The sequence below is a fragment of the Notamacropus eugenii genome, chromosome 2 (genome assembly GCF_028372415.1).
Source record: "Notamacropus eugenii isolate mMacEug1 chromosome 2, mMacEug1.pri_v2, whole genome shotgun sequence".
NCBI classification, from domain to species: domain Eukaryota; kingdom Metazoa; phylum Chordata; class Mammalia; order Diprotodontia; family Macropodidae; genus Notamacropus; species Notamacropus eugenii.
The window spans coordinates 395,722,627-395,747,793 of NC_092873.1; the positions used below are offsets into that span (position 1 = coordinate 395,722,627).

At 37.9% G+C, this 25,167-nt stretch overlaps 1 protein-coding gene across 1 annotated transcript in view; it reads right to left on the reverse strand.

Annotated features, from left to right (window-relative positions):
* The window catches only part of NID1 (nidogen 1), a 113,537-nt gene that overhangs the window by 59,283 nt on the left and 29,087 nt on the right, over positions 1-25,167 (reverse strand). Inside the window, exons 4-9 of the mRNA XM_072647546.1 lie at positions 23,956-24,380; positions 18,228-18,377; positions 13,648-13,899; positions 10,102-10,302; positions 8,352-8,597; positions 7,804-7,947 (exon numbers count right to left, since the gene is read on the reverse strand). Coding sequence (XP_072503647.1) covers positions 7,804-7,947; positions 8,352-8,597; positions 10,102-10,302; positions 13,648-13,899; positions 18,228-18,377; positions 23,956-24,380 — 1,418 coding nt within the window. The remainder of the gene's footprint in view (positions 1-7,803; positions 7,948-8,351; positions 8,598-10,101; positions 10,303-13,647; positions 13,900-18,227; positions 18,378-23,955; positions 24,381-25,167) is intronic.

The window sequence follows — 25,167 nt, forward strand, 5'->3', positions numbered from 1 at the left end:
ACCCCATTACATATATTTCTGGCTCTTGGTTTTAAATAAAATACAGCTTATCATATCAAGGAAGGATTCATTTATTTCTACATTTTAGCATTGTTAATAGAAATTGGTATATTTTGGCAAAACTACATTTATTGATGTAATCACATGATTGTTTTCTTCTTATTAATATGGCATATTATGATTAGAATTTTCACATTATTGAGTCACCCCTGCAGTCCTGGTATAAATCTAACCTGGTCACAAAACATACTCTTTGTGATACATTGTTGTAGTTTCTTTGCTAACATTCTATTTAAATCTTTTTTTGCATCAATGTTCATTAGAGATATTGAACTATGATTTACGTTCTTCTGGCTCTCCCTGGTTTAGGTTTCAAGAACATTATTTGTATCAGAGAAGGAATTTAGCAGTACCTTTTTTTCCTGTTTTTATAAACAGTTTATATAGTATTGAGATTAATTGTGCTTTCAATGTTTAATTTGTTGTTCAGTGATGTCCAACTCTTTATGACCCTATTTAAAACCCTATTTGGGGTTTTCTTGGCAAAGATACTGCAGTGGTTTGCTATTTTCTTCTCCAGCTTATTTTACAAATGAGGAACTAAGGCAAACAAGGTTAAGGGACTTGCCCAGAGTTTTCCAGGTAGCAAATGTTTGGGGTCATATTTGAACTCACAAGAGTCTTCCTGACTTCAGGCCTGACACTCTATCTATTGTGCCACCTAGATGCCTTGCACCACCTCCTTTCAGATCATCTGAAAATAACAGAAGCCCTCAATTTATTTGTAGCCTCTGATAAAATTAGAATTTTGGGGGCACACTCATATCAGTTTCCCCTATTAGAATATAAACATTTCTTTCTTATATAGCCCTGTCTGATTGCTCACTTGTATTTACCTTATTTGGGGACGTCTAGGTGATACAGTGGATAGAGCACTGAGCTTGGAATTAAGAACTCATTTTCTTGAGTTCAAATCTGGCCTCAGATACTTACTAGCAGTGTGACCCTAGGCAATTCACTTAAACCTGTTTGCCTCAGTTTCCTCATCTGTAAAAATTAACTGGAGAAGGAAATGGCAAACCATCATCTTTGCCAAGAAACAGCCTAAATCAGCTCACAAAGAGTTAGACATGACTGAAAATATTTATCTTTTTATGTTTCCCTTGATTTCTGTGTTTGTATTTCAAAGTTTCTATGTAGTTCTGGTCTTTTCATCAAGAATGCTTGGAATTTTTTATTTCATCCACCATTTCTTTTTTACCATGTAGAATTATACTCAGTTTTGCTGGGTAAAATATTGTTTGTTATACACCTGTATCTTTTGCCTTTTAGGACATTATATTCCAAGCTTTCCATTCCTTTTATTATAGTAGCTGGTAAATCTTATATGTTCTTGACTATGTCTCCTTGATATATGAATTCTTTCTTTCCGGATAGTCACAATATTTTCTGGAAGCTCTGGATTTTGGCTATGACACTACTGGGGATTCTAATTTGGGGGTTTCAGGTATGAGGTGACTATTGAATTCTTTCTATTTTCACTTTGCCCACTGATACTAATAGATCAGTATCATCTTCTCTCATGATTTTTTGAAGTATGGATGTTTTTTCAGTCATGACTTTCAGATTATCCAGTGATTCTAAAATTATCTCCCTTTGATCTCTTTTCTGGCTTAGTTGTTTATATATATATATAAGATACCTCACAATTTCTTCTTTTTTCAGTCTTTGACTTTGTTTTAATAGTTTTTTTTGTCTCATGGACTTATTAATTTCTATTGATCCATTTTACCTTTTAGAGAGGAAATCTGTTAGATAAGGTTTTATACCTCTGGTATTAAGCTATTTATTCTCTTTGTAAGACTTTCCTTGATAATTCTCATTTCTTTTTCAATTCTTTCCAATTCTAGCTCTTTACCTAATTTATAATATATATATGTATATATATTTAAATCTTGCTTTATTTTTTCCATAAATCCCAGTTGACCTTCTGGGTGAGCCGTGTTTTTCTTTGAGGCATTGCTTGTTGATATTTTGAAGGTACTTTCTTCTTAGTTTGAGTTTGGGGCATTCCTGGTATCATAATGACTCTTCATGATAGGATTCTCTCTCTCTCTCTCTCTCTCACACACACACACACACACACACACACACACACACACACATTATTCAAGCCTCAATTCCTAAAATGGAGCTTTGAAATACATCCAGATTTTGCAGACTTTTGGAGAGAATGTCAGGGGCTTTTTAGATCCTGTTTTGTATTCTTTGGAGTACTGTTATTATTCTCTTTAGATATTTAAATATTAAGATATTTAGATATTTAGTGCTGTGTTGTTGGTTTTTTTTCCAAAGATCTCAGTAGCAACTCAGACTGGAGATGTGCAAATTTTCAGTGATCCTTGCATGCTCTGATCCAGTATAAAGTGTCTGAGCTTTTCAAGCTACTGACCTCATTTTAAGTCTGTGTGATACAACTATAGGTTTGTTCCTCATTAGAAATCCAGTAGACTGCTACTGGCCTTAGTTCCTATAAGCTAGCTAGAAAGTTCTGCAAGTTCAGAGTGACAACCACAGACTTCCCCTTCATCTGAGTTCCTTGCCTAGGTCACATAGCTGCAGTTCCCAGTCAGGGTAGGGGCTAAATCTGCAAGCTCACTCCAAGATCAATGCCACATAGGTGCTGCTCATTTCTATACCCCGCTTCCTGAGTCATACACAGACTAAAGACAGATAAATCTGAGCTGGATCTCCTAGAAGAGTGACTACTCCCTTCCTTGGAACAGCCTCATATCAAGGCACAGATCCCCTCCTAATTCTGACTGAGTTAGTATTACATAGATGCACACTGGCTCTTATTCCTGCTCCCTGCAATCAGGTCCAATCTTTGTTGGATCCACAGCTACTTCTTGCTTTGGAACATAGCCACAGTTCAGTCCTGTACTTGGCCACAGATCCACTCCTAAGACCATGCTAGATCCATAGTCTGGTTCTGGGATCAGAGACACACAGCAGCTATCTGTCTTTTGTTTCTGTTTCCTGGGCTAGAAAAAATGATTCACCATGTTTTATCCTTGGATTTCTGCACTACTCATCTGGTGCTCTTGTTAAATACTAAAAACCCTTGTTTGCAGGCAACATTTTCCTCTACCAAACTCAATGTATTTTAAAAAATTAACAAACTATAAATAGTATGGATAGAATTTGGATTCTGTTCAACTTTAGGTATGTTACCTGATACAGTTTCTAGGCTCTTTAGGTATTTCATTTACATGGGTTAAGTGGTCTTAGTAAGTGGTCTGTTTTAATATCCTTAAAATTTTTTTTATCCATTTCCCACTTTTCACCATCAGCACCTTATTCAAATAGGTTAGGTTGAACTTGCCTCAATTTCACACCATCTCCTCTCATTTTTATTCTTTCTTCTAATTTTGTATTGATTTTGTTAAATGTTCTAACAAGTAGTCTGACACCACGTAGAATTGCTGATTCAGAAATCACTTCCATCTGCAAAATCAGTTATTTCTCATCTGTTAAAATATAATCAGGTACATTCTTTGTAATGTGATTTGGTAATCCACATGTCTAGAGTCTGTTCCTGAAAAAAAATATTCATGATAAAGGTATGAGGCTTCTGTATAGTTTATGAGTCTTTGGCCACTCTCATTTCTTACCTCTGAAGTTTAATTTCATGGAGGATCTTATTGAGTTGCTCTTAAAATTTCTCTACCATTTCTTCTTCTGTCACCAATATTGCTGCATAAGCTATGATTATTTTCAAGATAGTTTTTAAAAAAATACTTATCATGAGCATTGCAGTCCTAGAACAAAGGTACCACAAAATGTTGTTTCTTATTGCTTTTGGAAGCATGCTAAGACTAGCTCTACCTACTTCTTCATTCACTTCTCCAAGAATAACCAGTGAGCCATCTTTCTGTTTAGCAGCAATTTCCTTTCGTCATCTGATTTCACTTACAGCAAGAACATTAAGATTGATATGTTTCCATTCTTTCCATGAGTATGTCCACTCATTAGTCAGAGGACAAGAATCTTACATTTAGCCTATCAACAAGTAAGTTAATGTTTACAGAAGGTTTAGAAACTATGTGAGTCTTAGGACCCTTTGTCCCCTTTTCTACCATTCTTCAGCTGTCATTACAGAAACAGAAGAGAGTCACACAGAACAAAGATCATTTCTTATTTTCTTCCTTTCCTGAATTACTATGGACAAAAATTCATCATCTGGTGGTCAGCCTGCTAGCAATGAGCTTCTCAGCACTGATCACTGATCCTCGAAAAGTAGACAATCTGTTTACAGAGCTAATGATCCATTGGTACAGCCTTTAAGAATCCCCATGCCATGAGGTATTGGAAAGGGACTAATTAAAATTTGACCATTTTTCAGTTTGAAAACTAAAAAGTCTGAACTTTTATTTTTGCCTCAGTTAAGGGAAAGAAGAGATAACTTTCTCTCATATGTTATTTCGTATACTCAAAGATCATAAAATTCATCCTGGAGTTTCCATTTTGTGAACGGGTCAGGTCCACCTACCTTCATTCCCCTGTTTTTGGACTTCAGAATCATCCCTCTACTGCTATTTCACCACTGAACTTACTTCAGCACATAAGGCCTCCTCACCCTGGGATATCCCAAATATGATATCTGGAATGTCTCTCTCCAGGACCCACATCTCTTCTCCCATTGGTTGAGGTCTTTCTGAAACCACTCTTTGGTGAATGTGACCAGACCAGCCTGCCTTCATCCCTTCCTGGCCCTGTTCTTGACTTTCTGGACTTCAAGATCATGCCCTCACATCAGGTATTTTCATTTCCCATCTCTCTCTACTTACCCCCTCCAACTTTTCAGCTCCCTTTAAAATGTTTTTTGAGGACATAAGCTATCTTTTTATTTGTATTTGAATTCCTACGGCTTAGCAGAGTGACTGACAAATAGTAGGTATTTAATAAATGTTTCCTTTCTCCCTTGTCATAACAATCACTCTCCAACCTGCAGTAAAATCCGTGACCTACACGTTGACTCTTATAACTATAGGTAACTAAGTGGTGCAGTGGACTGGGTGCTATACCCAGAATTAGGAAGACCTGAGTTCAAATCTGGCCTCTGATACTTACTAGCTGTGTAATTTGGGACAAGTCATTTGGACTGTCTCATTTTCCACATCTGCAAAATGAAAGGTTGTTGTGAGTATAAAATGTAAACGTAAAGCATTTTGCCTACCTTAAAGCACTATGTAAGTGCTAGCTATTATTATTCCTGTTTTCATTTCTGCTTTGGTATGTTCGCTTTTTCCAATATTTTATCCATTATGTACTAATCTATTTTTGTCCTCCTAAGAAATTACAAACTGCTTTCGGGCTGGGGCTCAGACCTATAAAACAGACACCAAGTGCCTTGTCCGATGTCATGTATTCTGCGAGCACTGTTTATTTACTAAGTAATCCATTCTGAGAAATTCCTAACCCCCGAAGAAACACACAAATGCATTCTGTCAAGTAGCAGAATTCCTTCTCTTGGCACAATTAAAATTATTAGGAAACTAGTGCCATAGAATATCTATCTGATGACTTATCAAAGGCAGCACCACTTTGCTCATCAGATTTTTTGTGTTACATCACAGCTGCAGGCACATCCAGTTGGAAAGGGAAGGCTTAACTCTTTTCAGTGCTGTTTTCCCCATACTTCTCTGGGTACTTCCCATGTTGGAATAACACATGAAGTGATCTGCTTAATGCAATTTCAGATTAAAGGGTTATTGACTTGGGGCACTGACACTTAGAGGCATGATTTAGTAGCCCAGAACAATGAGCAGCTTGAATAAGAAAATGCCAACATTCCATGATGCTAATAAGCCAGAACAAGAAAATAATAGGACAAAAAGCAAACTATATTCATGCTTTCCAAGATAATAATTAAAAAAAATTTTTCAAGATGGCAACTGGGAAAAATGAGATTTTCTTAAAAATGAAATATTAAAATAATTGGCTGTCACTTGCATATTATTTTTAGAGGGCAGGGACTGTTTGACTTGAAAATCAAATCATCTCTAACACAGATGAAACCCAAAAGGCTGCAGTCTAGAAATGCAGCTTGAGTTTATGCCATGTGATATTAACTTATAGTTTGGCTCTTTGAAGGTGAAATCATCTGGCAGGAAAGCAAAACATAGCAGAGTTTAGTTTAGGCAGAATAAATGGGGAATTGAGATTAGGGGGAAATGTGCCCCTGGAGATGTCAACAACTTCTATATTTCTTTAATTTTTTGGTTTATTGATGTTGGATGGCTATCATTCCATCAACCATACTACAACTTGTATTTATCAGACTTGATGTTGGTGTCTGATGAGGTCTAAGATGAGGTAGCATGGTACAGTGGGAAGTACACCAATTCTGGACACACCTTTGGTATTTACACTCTCTGTGACCTGGGTCACATTGGTTAACATCCCTGGGTCACATCCATTAACATCCCTGGGCTAAAATGAAGAGGCTAGACTTGATAATCTCTGAGCTCCCTTTAAATCTCTGAACCTAACCGTCCCTCTCATATATGTTTTGTTCAATTAATTCATTCACCTTATCACTGTCAAATCTAAGCATCTCTAATAGGGGTTTTACCTGATTTGGACTTACCTAGTTTTTGTGCTAGACACAATATAAAAGATGGCTATCAAATTTGGAACCACTCAAGTTTAGAGATTACTTTTCCTGCTCCTATATTAAGAGTTGAAACACTGAGGGATGGTAGGCAGCAGGGGGAGAGAGAGAGAGAGAGAGAGAGAGAGAGAGAGAGAGAGAGAGAGAGAGAGAGAGAGAGAGAGAGAGAGAGAGAGAGGGGGAGGGAGGGAGAGGGGGAGGGAGGGAGGGAGGGAGAAGAAGGGAGAGAAAGAAGGAGAGGGAGAAGGAAAGAAGGAGAGGAAGATCAAGAAAAAAAGAAAAGGGAAAATTCCCCTAGGGTCTCCTTGCCCTGAAATATCTAATTTCCTTGGCTGTTGCTCGTAGCCTTCTCACCCTGGAACATTCCTCCACAAGGCTTGCTCCCTACTCTCATTGGTGAGTTCCTCCTGGGGCTTCCATTTTATGGAGGGGCCCAGGCCATGCAGCCTTTGTTTCTCCCCCTCCCCCAGCACTTCTCATTTTCAGACGTTTAAAACCATTCCCTGCCTCCCCAGGGACCTTCATCTTCACTTTTAGCTCTCCACCTGCTTTTCAGCTCCCTTTTGTGGGCTATCTTCAACCATTAGAAATGTAAGCTCCTTGAGGGCAGGGACTGTCTTTCTTTTTGCCAACATCTGTATCCCTAACACTTGAGAAAGTCCTGGTCACACGGTAAATGCTTAAGGAGTCAGCGTAAGCGGGTGGTGGAGGCAAGTTATCCAGATATGAATTCTTGGGAGTAAAACATTAAGGAATGATTGTGAAGAAGAAAGGGCATGTGAACTTGAATCCTTGGAGGTAACTTTGTACCCAAAGTGAGTGAGCCTCCATCTGACTTGAGGGATTCTGTGGACCTGGGTCATGGTTCCCATAAGCAGTCTCGGCATAGGACAGTGATGGCATGCTCTAGAAGATATGAATAAATTCATGACACACTTCTGAATAACCAGTGGTCTGTGCTTGGAGACCATGTAGGGAAAGGAGAACATGTAGGAAGAAGCCAATAGACCCTGAACTCAAGTATGAGCATAGTTAGTGAGAAGTGATAAAATGCTTTTGATCCTGTGTGAATGGGTCTTTAACTTCCTCTCCCAACTCTTCCCAAGTGTCAGGATTAATAGCCATACCATAGCAAGTCTGTCCATCTCCTCGGAAACCAATGGAGCACTCGCAAATGAATTGTCTTCCAGGACCTGGGCGGCATGCTGCATTTGTGTCACAGCCATGGGTACCCGTATAGCAAGGATTCTGAAGGGAGTCAGGGGAGCCATCTGAAAAGAGAAAGATGTTGAAATTAATTTTCTAAGTATGTCTAAGCACTCAGTGGAATGCCTTTGGCTTTATTCTTGACTTTGAAAAACATGCATGGTAAGTTCTACATGAGCTCCTCATTTCTGCTTAAGACAGCACATCAATATCTCTTAGATGGCGTACTGGAATAGGATAACAGGTGACCCACATTATGGATTAAGCATGATGCTTCAATCTTGCTTTTTTTCGGTCAAAGGATACATTTGTACATTCTTTCCCTCCATGCTCCATCTTTGCCTAATCATGTTAGACACCGAAAGTCAACGGGAGAGTATGGAAAGTCAAAGCATGGATTTAAAACTCTCTTTCTCTTCCCCCTCCCCATCTTTTTTCACAAGCCCCATAAAACTATTGCCTTACATACCCCCAATAGGACCAATTGAATTGCTCAAAGCATATCTCAAGATCTTCTCTTCTGTATTGTATAGGACAAATACACTATCCACAGAAAGTTGCTGGGTGGGAGGAAGAGGTTGTCTAGGATCTTCATGAGTGCATTCCTGGAAGGTAATGGTCTGCCTCCATTGGTAAGTGTAGGTACGTGAAGAAGCAATCCCATCTTGAGCAGGTTCAGTCACTGTATACTCCCTGGTGGAAGAGGATGTGATAACTGGAAAAGGCAGAGAGATAACAAGTCATCAACAGCAAGAAAGGAAATCTTGAAGGAGATTTGAAGAATGATACCCCAAGACCTACTTTAGTGGGCCAAATACTTCCCACCTGTAATTCTACCAGTTGAGAGACTGGATCAGGTGAAATAACACTACTTTTTCTTTACTAGGACCATTCTTTTTTGCCTCTAGAAATCCCTTCTTTCTCCTACTATTTTTAGTACATTCTGGCTTTCTAGGATTAAGAAATTTTTTAAATAAAGAATTTAAAATTGACCCAGGAACTTAGGAAGCCAGTTTTGTGTCAGCAGAGTTAAGAAACTCCAGAGAGTTAAGAAAAATTAGCAATCAAACCTCAAAAGGCAATGAGAGGCAGGCTTTCAGAGGAAAAGAAATTTCGCTGTTCACTCATGCATTGGGTACCTTCAACTTAATGCTTTAAAATAAAAATATATACAGAGCCTTTACATTTTTATGCTTCACTGTAGTTTTCTACATAATAGGAGCTCATCAAAAAATAAAATTATAAATTAATGACATCAGTAGGCTTCCTTATATCAAAATGCTGCTTGTAGTGCTGTCTAAGTTATCCATTTACAGGATTTTGTGTTACTACTACATTCTACCACCTTTCACAGAGGCAAGGAACCCAGTCGGATTCAATATTTAAAGGGCTATCCATTTCTTTACTCTGACAGCAAGAAAAAGTAAGGCACGGAATTTTCTTGGCTTCATAAAGTTGAGAAAACACTTTATTAGTAACTCTTTGGTATGGGGTTTGGAGGATGACAGGGATTCTCCTTTTAGCTTCTTAATTATTTAGGCAGCTAGATGAGCACAGTGGATAAAGTATTGGGCTGGGAAAAATGAAGACCTGAATTCAAATCCAGCTTCAGACATTCACTAGTCACTTAAGCTCTGTCTGTTTCCTCATCTATTAAATGGGGATGATAGCACCTACCTGCCAGGATGTTTGGAAGAATCAAATGAGATAATAACTGTAAAGTGCTTAGCACAGTGCCTGGCACATAGTAAGTGATATATGAATGTTAGCTATCATTATTGTTGTTTTTATTTTCCCTTAGGATTGTCTCCTGTGGCCAATATAGACTCTTGAACTCACTCAGTCCTTTCCTACCACTATGTCATTACTTATCATTATCCTCTCAGTCTTGAATGCCTATCTCCTATCTCCTCTCATTAAAATCTTTTGTAGAGCCACATGTCATTTTTTCTATGAAGCTTTCCCTGAGTCTTCTCCAGCCATCTGTCTTACCTATGTTCTGTCATAATACCTGGCTACATTTCACCTATGTGCTTAAATTCTAATTGGCATGATAACTTCATCTCTACATTATTTCCCTTAGAGATAATGTGGAGCTTTGTGGAGAGCTTTCTATCTCCATAGCATTTAACACCGATTTACTGAATTGAATCTAAGTGTGATTCTCAGTTGGGTAGTCTGGGATTCACAGATCATGTCCTCTAGAAACTTGGGCTCACCAGAGTTGGCATAATGGTAGAGCTCAGTGTAGGGTTCTATCTGGACAGTGGAGCCAAATGGGATCTCAGGCACGCGTCCATCCAACTCTGTAGTGATGGTCAGGTGGCCATGCTCATCAATGCCATTGAATTTCTGTTTTATAACCAACTTGTCCGGGTGCCCAACGAAAGTAACTTCAGCTTGACGGGTGAACTCTCCTCCTATAAAATAAAACCAGGATGATCATTACAATGTAGTTAATTTGATCCATCTGTTACTGGGCCAGCAATAAACACTTGCATGCTTAGCTCCAAACAAACAACAAAAAAGGAATCACATTGAGGCTCTGGGAGGTTTGAACTTTCCTTGTATATATCTATAAAAATCTGTGTTGTATTTAATGGCTGTGTGACCCTAGGTAACTCACCTGGCCTATTGTATGCCTTTAAAAAATGCATAGTGGTAGTACCTGCCTCCCAGGGTTGTTCTAGGATCAAATGAGACAATATATGCAAAGCACTTTGCAAACCTTTAAGCATTATAGAAATGTGAACCATTATTACATCTCATTCATTCTTCCTCCTAATAGATGCTTAATAAATATATGATGGTGGAATTTAAAAAAAGAGTCTGTATTGGGTCCTTGCTTTAATTTGGTTAGAGACCACATGTAAAAGCATCTGGAATTGTGAGTGTAACCCTCCTAGGGAGAATTTACCTTATGCTACATGGCCACTGGGTGCCTGCCAGCTAGTGATCTTATAAAAAGCATGTTGCTGATAACCAGCGGATGCTGATGAAGGACAATAATGGCTCACCATGAACAGAACAGTTCTAAGAAGCACATATGCTACTGTGGAACGTGGTTAGCCACATAGCATTCCTTGATGGAGAAGGAAGAATCCATTCATGAAAAATGAATTTCTCATACTTTTCCTGGAAGAGAGGCAGGGACTATTAGAATAAAATGCTTAATATGTCATCAGATGTGGCTGCCATGTACAATGTTTTTACCTAACGTTTTTCCTTGTTCCAAGGAGAATTCATTCTGGAGTTGAAGCGGGGAAGGGAAGGAGAAAGGGAGGGGCAATGTTTTAACAAACAGAGCAAAAAACCATTGTCCAAAGTAGTGCTGGAAAATCACAAGGGCAGTTAGATAGCACAGTGGATAGAGTATCAGCTCTGAAGTCAGGAGGACCTGAGTTCAAATATGACCTCACATATTTGATACTTATTAGCTGTATGATCTTGGGCAAGTCACTTTACCCTGATTCCTTGCCAAAAAAAAAAAAGGCTCAGTTTCAGGTTTCTGTGTTTCCCCTGAAGCATTATGATCAAAAGCCATTTGAGAAGGGATGTGGTTTGGATGTCATGTTGGACAAGCTCTCTGTCTGGCTACAAAGAAAACACATAAGATCACATTCTGGTCACCAAAAAAAGGAAAAGTGTCTGGTTTTCTTGAGAGGTGAGAATTCAAATTTTCATCCTGCGCCACCAAACACCAAGAATCTCATTACAGTGGTACAGAAGAAAAAGCTTTGGCTTTGAAATCAGAGGATCTGAGTTCAAATTCCGACTGCTTCTTGCTATCAGGGTGACTGAGCAAGTCACTTTATCTTTCTGGGCTTCCGTTTTCTCATCTATAATATAAGGGGGTTGGATTAGATGACCTATATGATTCCCCTTCTGTCTCTAAAATCTATTATTTCTCAATTTTCTCATCTGCAAAATGGGGATAATGAAATTTGTAGTAACTGTCTCACACGGATATTATAAAGTCCCAATGAGATAATATACATAAAAACTCTATATAAACCTTAAAAACAATATAAATATCGGTTCCTATTATTATACCATTAATATGAACATGAAACAGCACTTGGAGCACTAAGACAGAAAGAAAAAATCCTAACACTTAGAAATCAGAATATTCTAAAAGTTGGACCACCCATTTAAAAAAAACAGTGGCCCCTCACAAATACGGTCACAGTTAGGGAATTAATGTAATATGTTATCTTTAATTTGTTTATATTCTCTGGTTGTTTTTGGTATGTCTTCCTTCCTAGACTATAAACAACCTAAGGGGAAGAATCCTGTCTTCTGTTTTATTTGCCTCCTGAAATGTTCAATGCACACAGCAAGCACTTAATAATGTTTATTAAAAGAACATCTGTGATGATGATAACTAAAGAGAATGTTTAAGAAAGAAGCACTAGATTCTAGACATTGTCCTAATTAATTGACAAATGGTTGTAGAAGGTGAATACTCTATAGATATAATATGAGATAGAAGAGGAATTTTAATTCTTCCCTCAGGCGTTGCTGCATTAACAAAGAAGGTGAATTTCAATGACATATTTCTTTACATGAAAGGCTGTTACTGGAGGAAGTATAACCTAGGCAGTATGAGGACACATCCCAGGAGGTTCCAGCAGGACAGGATTATTAAATAGGAATTAAAAATACTGCCAGAAGTGGTAGAAAACATGATGTCAGCAACTTGAAGTCTAGCACTAGAAAAAAAGAGAGGGAAAGAAAGGTGATCCATTGGGATAATGTTGGGAAGAAACTAATTTTTTTTTTTTTTTTGCAGTCTGCACTGATAGGGAAGGATGCTAGAAGGGAAGCCTTTCATTCCACAGTTAAAGATGGAAAGCTTAACATAGAAATACTGGTTGAGGTAACGCAGTGAAAGTAATTCATTTGACAATTAGCTAATGGACATATATAAAGATTGATTTCTGATCCTTTATTGTTTTGGTAGATAGAAAGGGAAAGGGAAAAAAATAACTAGGAGGCATTGGGCACTAGAAGCTGGAGGAGACTTGAGGAAGACATTTCTGAGACTACAAGTTTATGTGGGATTTCCCCATTTATATTCATTTGGGAGAGAACAAGCAGAGGCTCTGTGTACATACTTTTCTCTATGTTTCGAATGATTAATGGAGATTTTCAAAACAATGACTTAGTTATAAAAGAGCTCCCTTTATGCCCAGAGATTTGTTAGTCAAGTAATCAGCTACTGCTAAATTACTTTCTTTGAACATAATGTCTAGAGGTGGAAGAAACTTCAGAGGTCATCTGCGTCAACCCCTCATTTTGAAGATAAGGAAACTGAGGCCCTGAGATAAAAAAATCAGCTCAAGAAAGGATAGGTATTTGTTTTCCCTCAACATATTCGGAAAGGGCTAAATATCAAATGCCTCTTATTGCCTACAGAATGTGGCAGTTTGTGTGAATTCAGGCCCAGGATTGTGCTATGTATGCACTGATGGTGCATTGCCAAACTATTTCAAATTACCAGTTACCTCTGCTATGAAATCTCTGCTAGATCACAACGTAATTCTAGGCATTGTCACTGAAAACTGACAGCACCTTTTGCCTTCATATTATTATAAAGAATACAATTAACAGTGTGCTCTGCCTACAGAGACCAAAATGATCTTCAAAATGTTTTTCACCCAGGCATAGTGTTTCCTTCGGATGCCCAATTCCCCATCTCCAGCCTCCACAGGCACTCTGGGCAAAGGTCAATTGATCCATAGATTATGATATAAGGAAATTACCAGTGATGCTGAATCCATTCTTAAATCCTTCCTGCTCAACAGCAAACATCCATCCAATGATGCCTCCTATAGGAGCCAGAGGTACCAGAGAATAGCCCAGGGACTCAGGAATGGTGCTGATGGCTGTGTAGGATCTCCCGTGGTTCATCACAACATAAGAATGGAGGTCAGTATTCTCAAAGACAACTGGAGTTTGGCTATTCCCTACAAAGATCCTTCCTCGAACTTTACCATTAACTCGTTGGGGAGAACCTGTTTGGAAAACAAAAGATTTAAAAAAAAAACCCCAGCAAGCCAGAGATTTTAGTTGCAAGGCAATCTTTTGTAAACAGGGAAAGGGATGAGGGGAAGTTATACCACATCTATTATCGTAAGTCCTGCTCCTGGAGAAACCAAACCAAGATAATAGCACCAGGATGTACTACATTAGGATAAACTTAGAAGCTTGTCCTTTTCCAGGACTAAATTTAAGAAAAGGTTGATAGAGGGAGGAGGGAGGTAGGGGGAAAGGAGGTGGAGGGAGGGAAAAATATGGTAGTGATTGTAGAACATTGAAAATAAATAAAAAAAGAAAAGGTTGATAATGAAATGAAAAATATGATATGAAACATCATTATGCAATTGGTGCTTTAAGTGTTATGAGATCTGGGAAATAAATCCCTTTGTGCATACCACAGGTGCCAGTTTGGAACACATCCGCAATGAGCCTCTCAACAACAACAAAATACAACACTGTCATCCAGAAAATTAACAGAAAGCCTATGACACAAAAATATTGTCTAATCCATCATTAGTTCTGAATGGAAGAGGATCCATTCATCCTAAGATGTCCCATCCTAACCACCTCAGCCTAAGCCTTATCCTCTCAGAGATAATCCCAGGACCTTGGAATTCGAACCACTATAAGACTTCTTCCTCCAAAAGCTCCTCCCACAATCCTGCCCTCACCCTCCTGAAAGTACACCCTAAAGATCTCTGGGCCTCACCATTAGTCCTGTGACTGCACCCTAGGGACTACTGAGACTTTCCATACATCCTTTAGCTGCACTGTTCTATATGTATTGTTTGCTCCCAATTAGAGGGTGAGCACTTTGTGAGCAGTGGCTGTCTTGATTTTCTATTTATAATCTCAGCATGAGACACAGTTCTTGGCACACAATAAGACCACAAATATATTTCTGTTCATTCCATTCCATTTGACTCTCTGTCTTGGTCCTGGATTCAAAGAATTCCTGTGGTCTCACACAATGGAGTAAACCTAGTTTAGTTTTGTGGCATAGACTCAATTGAAATAAACATAAAGATCCTGAGAAGTTAATCTCTAAATGACCCTAAACAGTTAGACCTATCTTCCAAAGCCCCCATTTCCCCTACAAATGTTCTAGACTCCTAGAAATGTAATGGCTAACACTGGAAGTTTGCTCAATACAGATTAGGATTTTTATTAGAACTAAGAAATCAATTACCTTAGGGAAGAGGTGACCTGACTCAAATAAGATCTCTAGACAAAAGAAACTTAGACTTAACTCAAATGTTATTTACTTTGAAGAGTATTTTCTCCACTCTGGGGCCAAGTACTGGTCATATTTCCAGATTTAGGAATGGTTAAACAAATTTTAGCACATTGCTAAACTGTGAGAAATGACAAATGTGAAGAATTCAGAGAAACATGAGAAGATCAATATGAACTGATGCAAAGTGAGATGATATAAACAATACGCACAGAAATTACAATGATATAAACAGAAAGTACAAAAAAAGTAAAATCGAAGTCTGTATAATTAATGAAGCTCAGCCTCAGAAAAGAACTGAGGAAACAAGATCGCTCTCTTCTTTGCAGAGACTGGAGGCTATGAGTGTGGAATATGATATATCTTCATATACCTTCTCCACTTGTTGGTTAGTTTTGGTGAACTGCTTACTTTACCTTTCTATTTTATTCTTTGTTCTAAAGGATGGCTTGCTAGGTAGAAGAAGGAGAGAGATATATTTGAAAATAAAAATGATTTAACAACAGATAACGATTTTTTTAGGGAGTTAGTAGGTTTCCCCTTAGCTGGAGATTTTCAAGTGGAAGTTTGACAGGGCAACTTGTTAAGGTATAGGTTTAGGTATGGGTTAAATTAAATGACCTGAGAATTCTCTTCCAACTCTGAGATTCTGTGATCCTTTATCTTGAATATGGTAGGTGTTCCATGAAAATTTATTAGAGAAACAACTGAATAAATGAGCACAAAATAATTAAACTCAAACCTGGGTAGATTCCATATCTATATTATTATCTAGTTGTTTTCCATATCTACAAGCAGCTAATCTAGAGCATTAGGCAATTTACTACATAGCATTTTAAGCTTGGCATAGTTTTCCACACAAAATTTTCATGACACAGGAGAATGTTATGAATTCAGTACACTAATACCAAAAAAATGTACCCTAGGAACAATTATAAGAAAGGGCTAAGCCAAGCTGAGCTAATATAGGGAGGGTGAGGGAATTTAATGTCAACTCTTCAACTGAAAAATTAAGTTTTTAAAAATAAGAGGAAAGCCAACAAATATTTAAGCCACAAAACCATTTTTTGGTGCAAGTGTGTGGTGTGTGTAAATTACAGAAGGGTTTAACTTCTGAACTTGCTATAAAATAGAAAGTATTCTTTGCTTCCAAAACTGATAAGGTTAATTTTTTTTCCTGAAGATTTATTAGTAGCTTTCTATTCCTGCATTGGTGTTTTAATTGGCCTGGTTTAACTTTTTTTTCTTTGTTATAAGAGAAAGCTCACGGAAGGTCAAGAAGGGAGGTTTGTATTCAGAAATGATTGTGATGCAAATCAAAAGGCATCAATTTATTATTTTTTTTAAAAGGAAAGAAATGGATTGTAGGAAACTGAAAAATTTATCCTGGTAAATGCCTTCAGGTTCCTGAGACCAAATTTACAAAATCATGGAATTCAAAGACACTACAGAGGTCAACTAGTTCAGCCTGTATCTAAATAGGGATCCTCCCCTCTGTAGGATGCCCAACAAGTCATACAGCCTTCATTTGAAGACTTGCAGTGACCCAGTACATCCCAAGGTGGATCATTCTATTTTAGATAGTTCCAAACATTGCAAAGCTTTACTTTACATCCTACTACTGTTCCTAGTTTTGTCCTAGCCCTGCCAAAAAGAACAAGCCTTCTCTATGACAGCCCTTCGTATAATGGAACACTGCTAGCTTTAGTCTCTTCTCCAGGATAATCATTCCTGATTCCTCATCTGCCATTATCTCCAACCCTCCTCAAGCAGAAAAATCTTCTGCTTGTCAATGTGTTTCCCAAAATGTTCCTACAAAGTTGCATCTTTGATTTCACTAACCTCTGGCTAAACCTTAATATTCCTTTTCAACTACGAATGTAAGCAATAAATATTCTGAGAAGAGGTCCACAGGGCTCACCAAACTGGCAAAATGAGTCTTTTTGAACACACAAACAAAGGTGAAGAACCTTTGGCTTAGGGGAATTCATAATTGCTTACCAGAGGAGAGATGAAACATTTATTCCGAATACAAAGATGCTATTTTGGCTCTGATAGCATGTTGAACTGGTTCTAGGGCACCTAGAGAACTTCAGAGAACTGGCATCATTAGAGAAGCTGAGGCCAATACAATCAATCAGGAACCTTTTTGATCATTACATCTATCAAGAACCAAACTACATCTTTCTGGGGCAGGACACAACTAAAGCACATCTCAATCACTGGATGTATTTCCATAGGATTGATCCCCCTTGATTTAGTCCCCATTGCATTCTAAAGTACCAGGGCTTGTCTTATCTGATTCAAGGGCACCTGGCAAGAGGAACTGAGAGGTGAAGCTGATGGAGGAGGTGTGTTTTAACAGACTGCCAAATTCACAATGTTTTTAAGGACAGTCCCAAAGTCTAACAACCTATTAGGTTGACAGAACTACATTTGTGAAAAATACTGTTTTACTAACAATTTCAAACAGAATTTAGTATAGCTTACATGATAGTAAGGTGAGTAGAAAGCAGGAGAAATGAAAAGATATTGATCATTCCAGCCCCTAGTTACCTAATTTCACTATTTCAGCCCATGCCCTTGCATTAGGTTTATCTACACTAAGGGGGCCAAAGCATTTAAGATGAAAAAATATATAGTATGAGAAAGAAACAGTCATACTCAAACCAGAACATGCAGATTTAAAACTAGCCCATTAGCAAAGTACAAAGGAAGTACAGGGATAGGAGATTCAAAATTCCTTGCATCACCTAGACATATTTTAGGATTTTTTTTAGTACTTTCAGGATCTGTGATTTCAGAGACCTGAGACTCACTCTGCCAGTGCAGATGACAACCCTTCTGCTCTTCAGGAGAAATACTTCATGAAGCCCCATAACTACAAGTTCCATCATTTAATGATCAACTTTCTTTCTGGTATTGACAGTCCCCTCATCCCACTTCTAAAAGTGCTAAATATCTCCAGATTTGGGTGATGGCAGCAATTTAAAAGTAAATATTCCCTTCCCTGTCACCCCCCACCCCCAACCCCATGTCAAATCCATTATAAGGAAGTAAGTTACTCACCTTCTGCAACGCACTGTCTACCATTTCCAGTGTATCCAGCAGCACAATGGCAACAAAAACCTGTTGGGTAGTCTCTGCATTGTGCATGAATGGAGCACTGGTATCTGTTATTGGCACAAGTCTGTCGAGAATCCGTGTTGTACCTGAACACTGTTTAAAAGGGAAAAAAACACTTCAATGAGGGCCTCTGTGAGTATTATCTGTAACTACACTTTGGGATTCCTTTCCCCACACCACATCTAAAACATAAGTTCTTCTTTATTTAAAATATATATATATTTTTATCATTTTTAAAAATTTTGAGTTCCAAAATTCCTTTCCTCCCTTCAGTCCCTCGCCTAACCATTGTAGAAGGCAAGCAATATACCAAGGATATATGTGAAATCATGCAAAACATTTCCATGTTATCACCAAAAAAAAAAAAAACAACCCAAGAAAAATAAAGTGAAAAAGAATATGCTTCAATCTGCACTCAGAATTCATCAGTTTTCTGGACAGTATTTTTCATCATTAGTCCTTTAGAATTATTTTGTATCATTGTCTTGCCTAGAGTAGGTAAATCTTTCACAGGTGGACATCATTATGATATTACTGTTACTGTGTTCAATGATCTCCTCGCTGCTCACTTCTGCTTACTTCATTCTGCATCATTTCATGTAGGTCTTCCCAGGTTTCTATGAAACTACCTGTTTTGTCATTTCTTATAGCACATTATAGTATTCCATCAGAGCAAGGGATCTGAACATGGGGGTCTTAACCACTTGATTTCAAAGGGGTCTATGAACTTTGGGGGGGAAAGTTACATCTTTAATTTCAGTGATCTCTAACTGAAACTTAATATTCCTTTTCAGCTATGAATGTAAGCAATAAACATTCTGGGACGAGGTCCATAAGACTCACCAAACTGCCAAAATGAGCCTTTTTGAACACACAAAGAAAGGTGAAGAACCTTTGATTTAGGGGAATTCATAATTGCTTACCAGAGGAGAGATCAAACATAGTTATAAAGAGTAAAATTCACTACAGACAAAAAAAGGGGAGGGAGGGAAACCCATTGAAATGGGAATGGTACCATTACTCAAATAATCAAGGAAGATGGGAAAGATTGAGTTTATAGCGTAATTAACAACTTTTTTGGGCGAGGGGCAGAACTGTGATTTCATTAATGTAGAGAACTTTTAAAGAAAAAAAAAATTCCTCTACCAATGAGTTGCCTGGGGAGCTGAGTCATTAAGTATCTTGCCCAGGATCACACAATCAAGATTTATTGGAGACATATTGACTCTAGGCCAACTTTCCATCTTAAATGCCATGCCTTTTTAAATAAGAGGTATCCTATAATAAGTCACATTGTTTCCTAAATTCTAAAGTACAGCGATTTATGTCAACCTGGAAAACTTTTAAGATTAAAGATACTTATTTCTTAAATAAACTTAACAAATCTAACGATGCCTTCCTCCTTCCCCCTACATTCTACTTCAGAAAGCAGAGTGGTGGTACACAGCAGAGAACTTAGCTATTGTACTAGTATACAGCATAGCTTAGCTTGGGGACTACTGTTATATGGGATACTTAATATCATGGAAGAACAAATGCATTCCGTGGGTTGGTATTAAAGCTGCCAAATTTAATATACACTTAAACATGCCAGACATTTGAGAATAAATCTGAAGGTAGAGTCAGATGTATGGGGGCAACCACAACATCTCACAATAGGTAATATAGAAGTTTTAGTCAGTAATCAGAAGATAGTGTTCATACCACACCTAGGTAAGCTGTGCCTCAATGTTTTTCACAAACAAAATACATAGTCACACCTGGCTTAAAAACCTTTGATCAAAGAAAAAGGGGGGAAAAAAAACCTTCCTATTTAAAGATCTCATCTCTTAGCTTTCTTCTTACCACAACTATGAACTAGCTCATTTAATTGAACAACCCAGAGCAGATTAATTTTGTATGTGGTCTATCTAAACACAACAGGGAGTGAGTTTCTGGCTGTGATAACAATCCCATGCGTAATTAGAAGCCAACACATGAGTGAAGTCAAAAGCAATAGAAATTTAATCACATGTAATTTCTCTTAATCCTCCAGAAATGGAGTCACATAAGGGACATTTTCAAGGGATGCATAAAGAGGGAGCTGGGAAGAAAGGAAATCAGGCCCTTTAACTGAACAAACACATCTGGAATGCTATTGATTACCCAATCTCCAACTGTGCCCCTAGCTTTCAAGTAGTTTCCCTGTCTGTCATTGGAGGCCTTCATGAATAACATCATGAATACGTTGAAGGCTAGGGTAAAGTCATTTTTCACTTGCTAATGAAAACAGTCAAAGAGCTAGAAAGGAGCAGAAGGGAATAACACCTGATTTTAGGCCAGATTTTGGTTTTCAGTTCAAGGTTTTTACTAGCAAAAATCTCCTTTGGTTTGTTTAAACCAAAAATATCCCACCATGGGTTAGGAGAGGTGGAGACAGTCTTGCTTAAAATATGATCATTTCACAAATGAGAAATTCAGACATACCTAGATAGGGTGGAAACATGCAGGAAACAGAATAAGAATCAAACTAGACATCTGCAAGTGAATAAGTACATCTGAAGGGAAATGCATCCAAAACATCTGGGGCAGATTAACTGGAAACATAAGAGGCAGATTGCCACATTCCTAAGAACTTTTAGTATCATGTAAGACACCAATGATGAAATGTTTAAAGGAGGGAACACCAATGCCTTGAGCTTTCAGTCAGGAGTCAAAATAAGGCAGTCCTTTCCTCATCCTGCCACCAGTTTGTTACATGATCTGGAGGAAATTACCACCATTTTCTGCCTCTGTCAGCTCCATCAGGGAATCACAATATCACCAGGTCCCCACATCTTGCCTATTGCTTTCCTTGGGAATTTCAAATGAGGTTCAAGTACAAAATATGCCTTATGACTGACTTTGTTGACCAAGTAATAAATCACAAAAAGGAGATAAAAATGAAATAATAAAATTTCTCCAAAGCCTTGTCATAACTTTATAGAAGGGGATAAGACCATGCAAATGTCATTAAAAAGGTAAGGTATGATTGTGGAAAGCCTCGGTCTGGGAGTCAGAAACTTGACTGGCTGTGTAGTCACAGGCAAGTTATTTCATCTGAGCCTTAGTCCTTCATGTCTAAAATGGAGATAATACTTGTCTTAGCCTTCTGTGAGCCTTTCATGAATAAAACCTTTTGTATACCTTTGGATCATAGGATCATAGACTTAGTGCTAGATTGGAACTTAGAGGCCCATTGAGCCCAACCCCTTAATTTTGCAGATGAGGACACAGGCATTGAGTAGTTAAGTGACTTGTTCAGAGTCACACTGTCTGTGTCTAAAGTAGAATTTAAACCCAGGTTCTTCTGATACCATGTCCAGTATTCTTTCCACTATGCCACTATGTAAGCATGAGTTATTATCATCATTTAAAAGAGATAATGTAAAATAGACTTGGATCCATTCTATTTAAATCTTTTACCATATTAGCATTAAAAAAATTTTGTAATGAACACATTATTTTTAATAGAAATACAAGAGAGCCTTGTTATAACCTAGATTCAGATTGCTACAGATCAGATTTTGTGTCTCAGAACCACACATCTGACCAGCATGGTTTAATGGAAGGAACAATGGATCTAGAACCAGAACACTTGGGTTCAAATACCAGCTCTGTCCCCTGCTGTCTGTGTGAATTTGGGCAAAACCTTTTACATTTTGGAGCCTCAGTTTCCAGATCTATAAAATGGGAGGATACTAGGTGATCTCAAAGGTCCTTTCCATCTCTTAAAATCCTATCTATTATCCTGGTAGGGTACTAAATCCTATACCCCAAGTCTAGCTTAAAAACAGGGTTTTGTCATATGGTATTTGTGATTTTTACAGCTCATCCCACTATCCTAAATACCCTGGACAGAACTTAGAAAACTATTTCTGGTTGACAGGCTGATAAATAGAAGGCCTGAGGACGCTAAGGTTAGACAAGGAAAAGACTTAGAAGGGAAATCAAACTATCTTAGAGTATTTGGAGGTTATATGTATATGGAATAAGTATATATAATAAGTATATGGAATACGAATTACTTATTATGTTTAAGAGCTAAGGTAAGAAATGGGGTCCAGATCAACATAAGGAAGAACTTTCTAACAATTGGAGGTGATTGAAAATGCACAAACTAATGAAGAGTGAAATGAGTAGGACTAGGACAACATTTTATACAGTAACAGCAATATTGTTTTAAAAACAACTCCGAGCAACTAAGTGATTTTGACTATTACAAATACCCAAATTAACTATAAAGGATCCATGAAGGAAGATGCTATCTGCACCCAGAGAAAGAACTGAAAAATAAAAATATGTATAGAATGATTTTGCTTATATATACATATTTGTGTCTAATGGTAGCTATCTCCAGGTTGGGGGAAGGAAACAAAAAAGGGGAAAAGAAGAAAGTTACAGGATAACTTTATTATGTATTTAAAAGGAACAAAAAGTTGTACACAATAGATTGGCAGTTTCGTGTACAATCATCTTTTTTTATTCTACTATGTTACGGAAATGCTTGCTTTATTTCTTAAGTTCAGAATAAAATAAGTAACTTTTTTTTTTTAAATGGAACATGTTGCCTTGTGAGAGTTCTCCTTTACTAGAAAAGGTTAGATGGAAGTGACTTTTTCACTTAGATAAGTGATAAGATGACCCCAAAGGTTCTTTCAACTGTTACTTTCTATCTCATATATTAAGAGTTTCAAATAAGAGAATATGATTCTTGAGGTCATATTTTCTATGCATCTCTTCAAATGGGTGAGAAGGAATGCAAGGAGAGATGAGAAAGCACTCTGACATTATCTCCAGTCACAGTCTCAACTCCAAAAAGCTATTCAGCCTCTGAAGGCCTGATGTCTACATTACAATTCTCTCTAACTGTAGGTTTTACAAACTATCAGGTCACATCCTCTCCTCCAAGCTCATGTTCCATCACAGGGGCGTGCTGGAGCCAGCTCAAATAGCCTCATGAGAGAGAGTCAATTGTTAAATGTTTAGTCTGATCATTTATACCTTATCTATTGGCAGATGCTACAAATCAGGGCTTGATTTGTTTTGCTGATTTTTTATTTTAGACTTAAAAAAGTGATGGAGAAAATGTTAATGATGCAGATTAACCTAAAGAGCATGTTGTGTATACATGGTTTTTCTTGTTATTGGGTTTTTGTTTTTTTTTTTTGGAGAGCCAGTTCTTAAACATTTACCAGCACACTGCTGCTTTACCCAACTCTCAGTTTCCTTATGAGTCAAACGAGGTGGGGCTGGACTAGACCAGAGATTCTGAACGTATTTTATTCCTCATGGCCCCCTTTCGTATTCTAAAGCTTACAGACCCCTTTTCAAAAGAATGCTTTTAAATAATTGAAGGAAATGCTAAATTTCAATTAGAGGTTAATGAAAATAAAGAGGTATTTTTTTAACATCCAAATTCATAGATCCTTTGAAATCTAGCCACAGACCCTTTGGGGAATGGGGACATGAGGTTAAAAACTCAAACTATATAATCACTCAGGTCTCTCTCAATTATAAATTCTATGAACTCCCTATTGCAAACCTAGCAGAATTATCTACATTTTATACCACTGGCAACTCAAACACTAACCCTCCCCTTCTCAGAGTAAAGTCCCCAAACATGTACCCATTGCAAGCTAAATGGCCTTACCAATCCCTGTTTCCTCTACTTCATCTACGTCTATGACCTGTCCATGTTGCTGGGGAAATCCTTCAGCTGGGTAGAGGAATGACTTGGTTCCCCTAGAAGAAGGATCTGGGTACTGATCTGCCACAATGGGTTCTTCTAGAGGTGGTCTGTTCGTACTGGCATGACGTGGTGAGATGGGATTTAGCAAATCATATGTGTCTTCATCTCCCCTTCTGGGAACATCATAGGGGTCAATTGTGGTGCCTACATCCTCCAAGCCCAGAGATCTCTCAGTCACGCTCACTAGGTCATAGTCTTCATCTTCCTCATCTTCATATTCCGCTCCATCAGATCCAAGGCTACCATCAGCTGGCACCACACCACTGGTAGTGGAAGGGCTCCCAATCTCAAAAACCCAGACACCTTGACGTCCTGCATTGCTGCTCCTAGGGACAAAATAGGACAGCAACTCTCAGAACGCATTCCTATCCAAAATTAGTAAACAAATCATAAATAGCCCACATAGATATAACACAGACTCTCCCCCACCCTTGAGACCTTTGTGTCTGAAATCTTCTGTAGCATACCAAAATAGCATGCTTATCAAAAGTGGCAGGGACTGGGAGAATGGGTTCAAATGGAAGGATATCTGACCTGCCACAGGACCAAGAATTTCCAGGGCCACTGTGATGTGCTAGATGTGCACAGAAACTCTTTGTTCACATATATTAGAGAAAGTTTTCCCAATTAAACAACTCTCCTTTGAGATATTTAGAAAGTGGAGTTAAGATAAGCTGTTTTATCTTAAAATAGTACTGATTTCCATCTTATTGGTGAAAATCCTTGGCATATAATGAGATTCTTAGTGATTAGTGCCAAAGCTACTAGAAAATCCTCCCTTCTATTTAACACCTTTATCTTGATTACTCTTTCCTTTTCTCTTTCATCCCTACTCTTTCCTCAAATTTTTACTACTTTATTTATACCATAGACATTTTAAAATGTTCAACACAGATTTTATTTATATCTAGGGCAGATAGATTGGAAGGAGGGGCATGCTATCATTCAGGAAAGTTTTAGAGCACAGTAAGAAAAGTTGGAAAAGTCAAGGTAATCTTGAATTTAATCTAGAATAGGATGTGTGATCTACCCAGTTGCCTTAGGCTCAAGCAGTGGAAGCCCCCTGGGACAGGTGAAGGATAAATCAGAACTTGCTGTATGACAGCTGCTGGG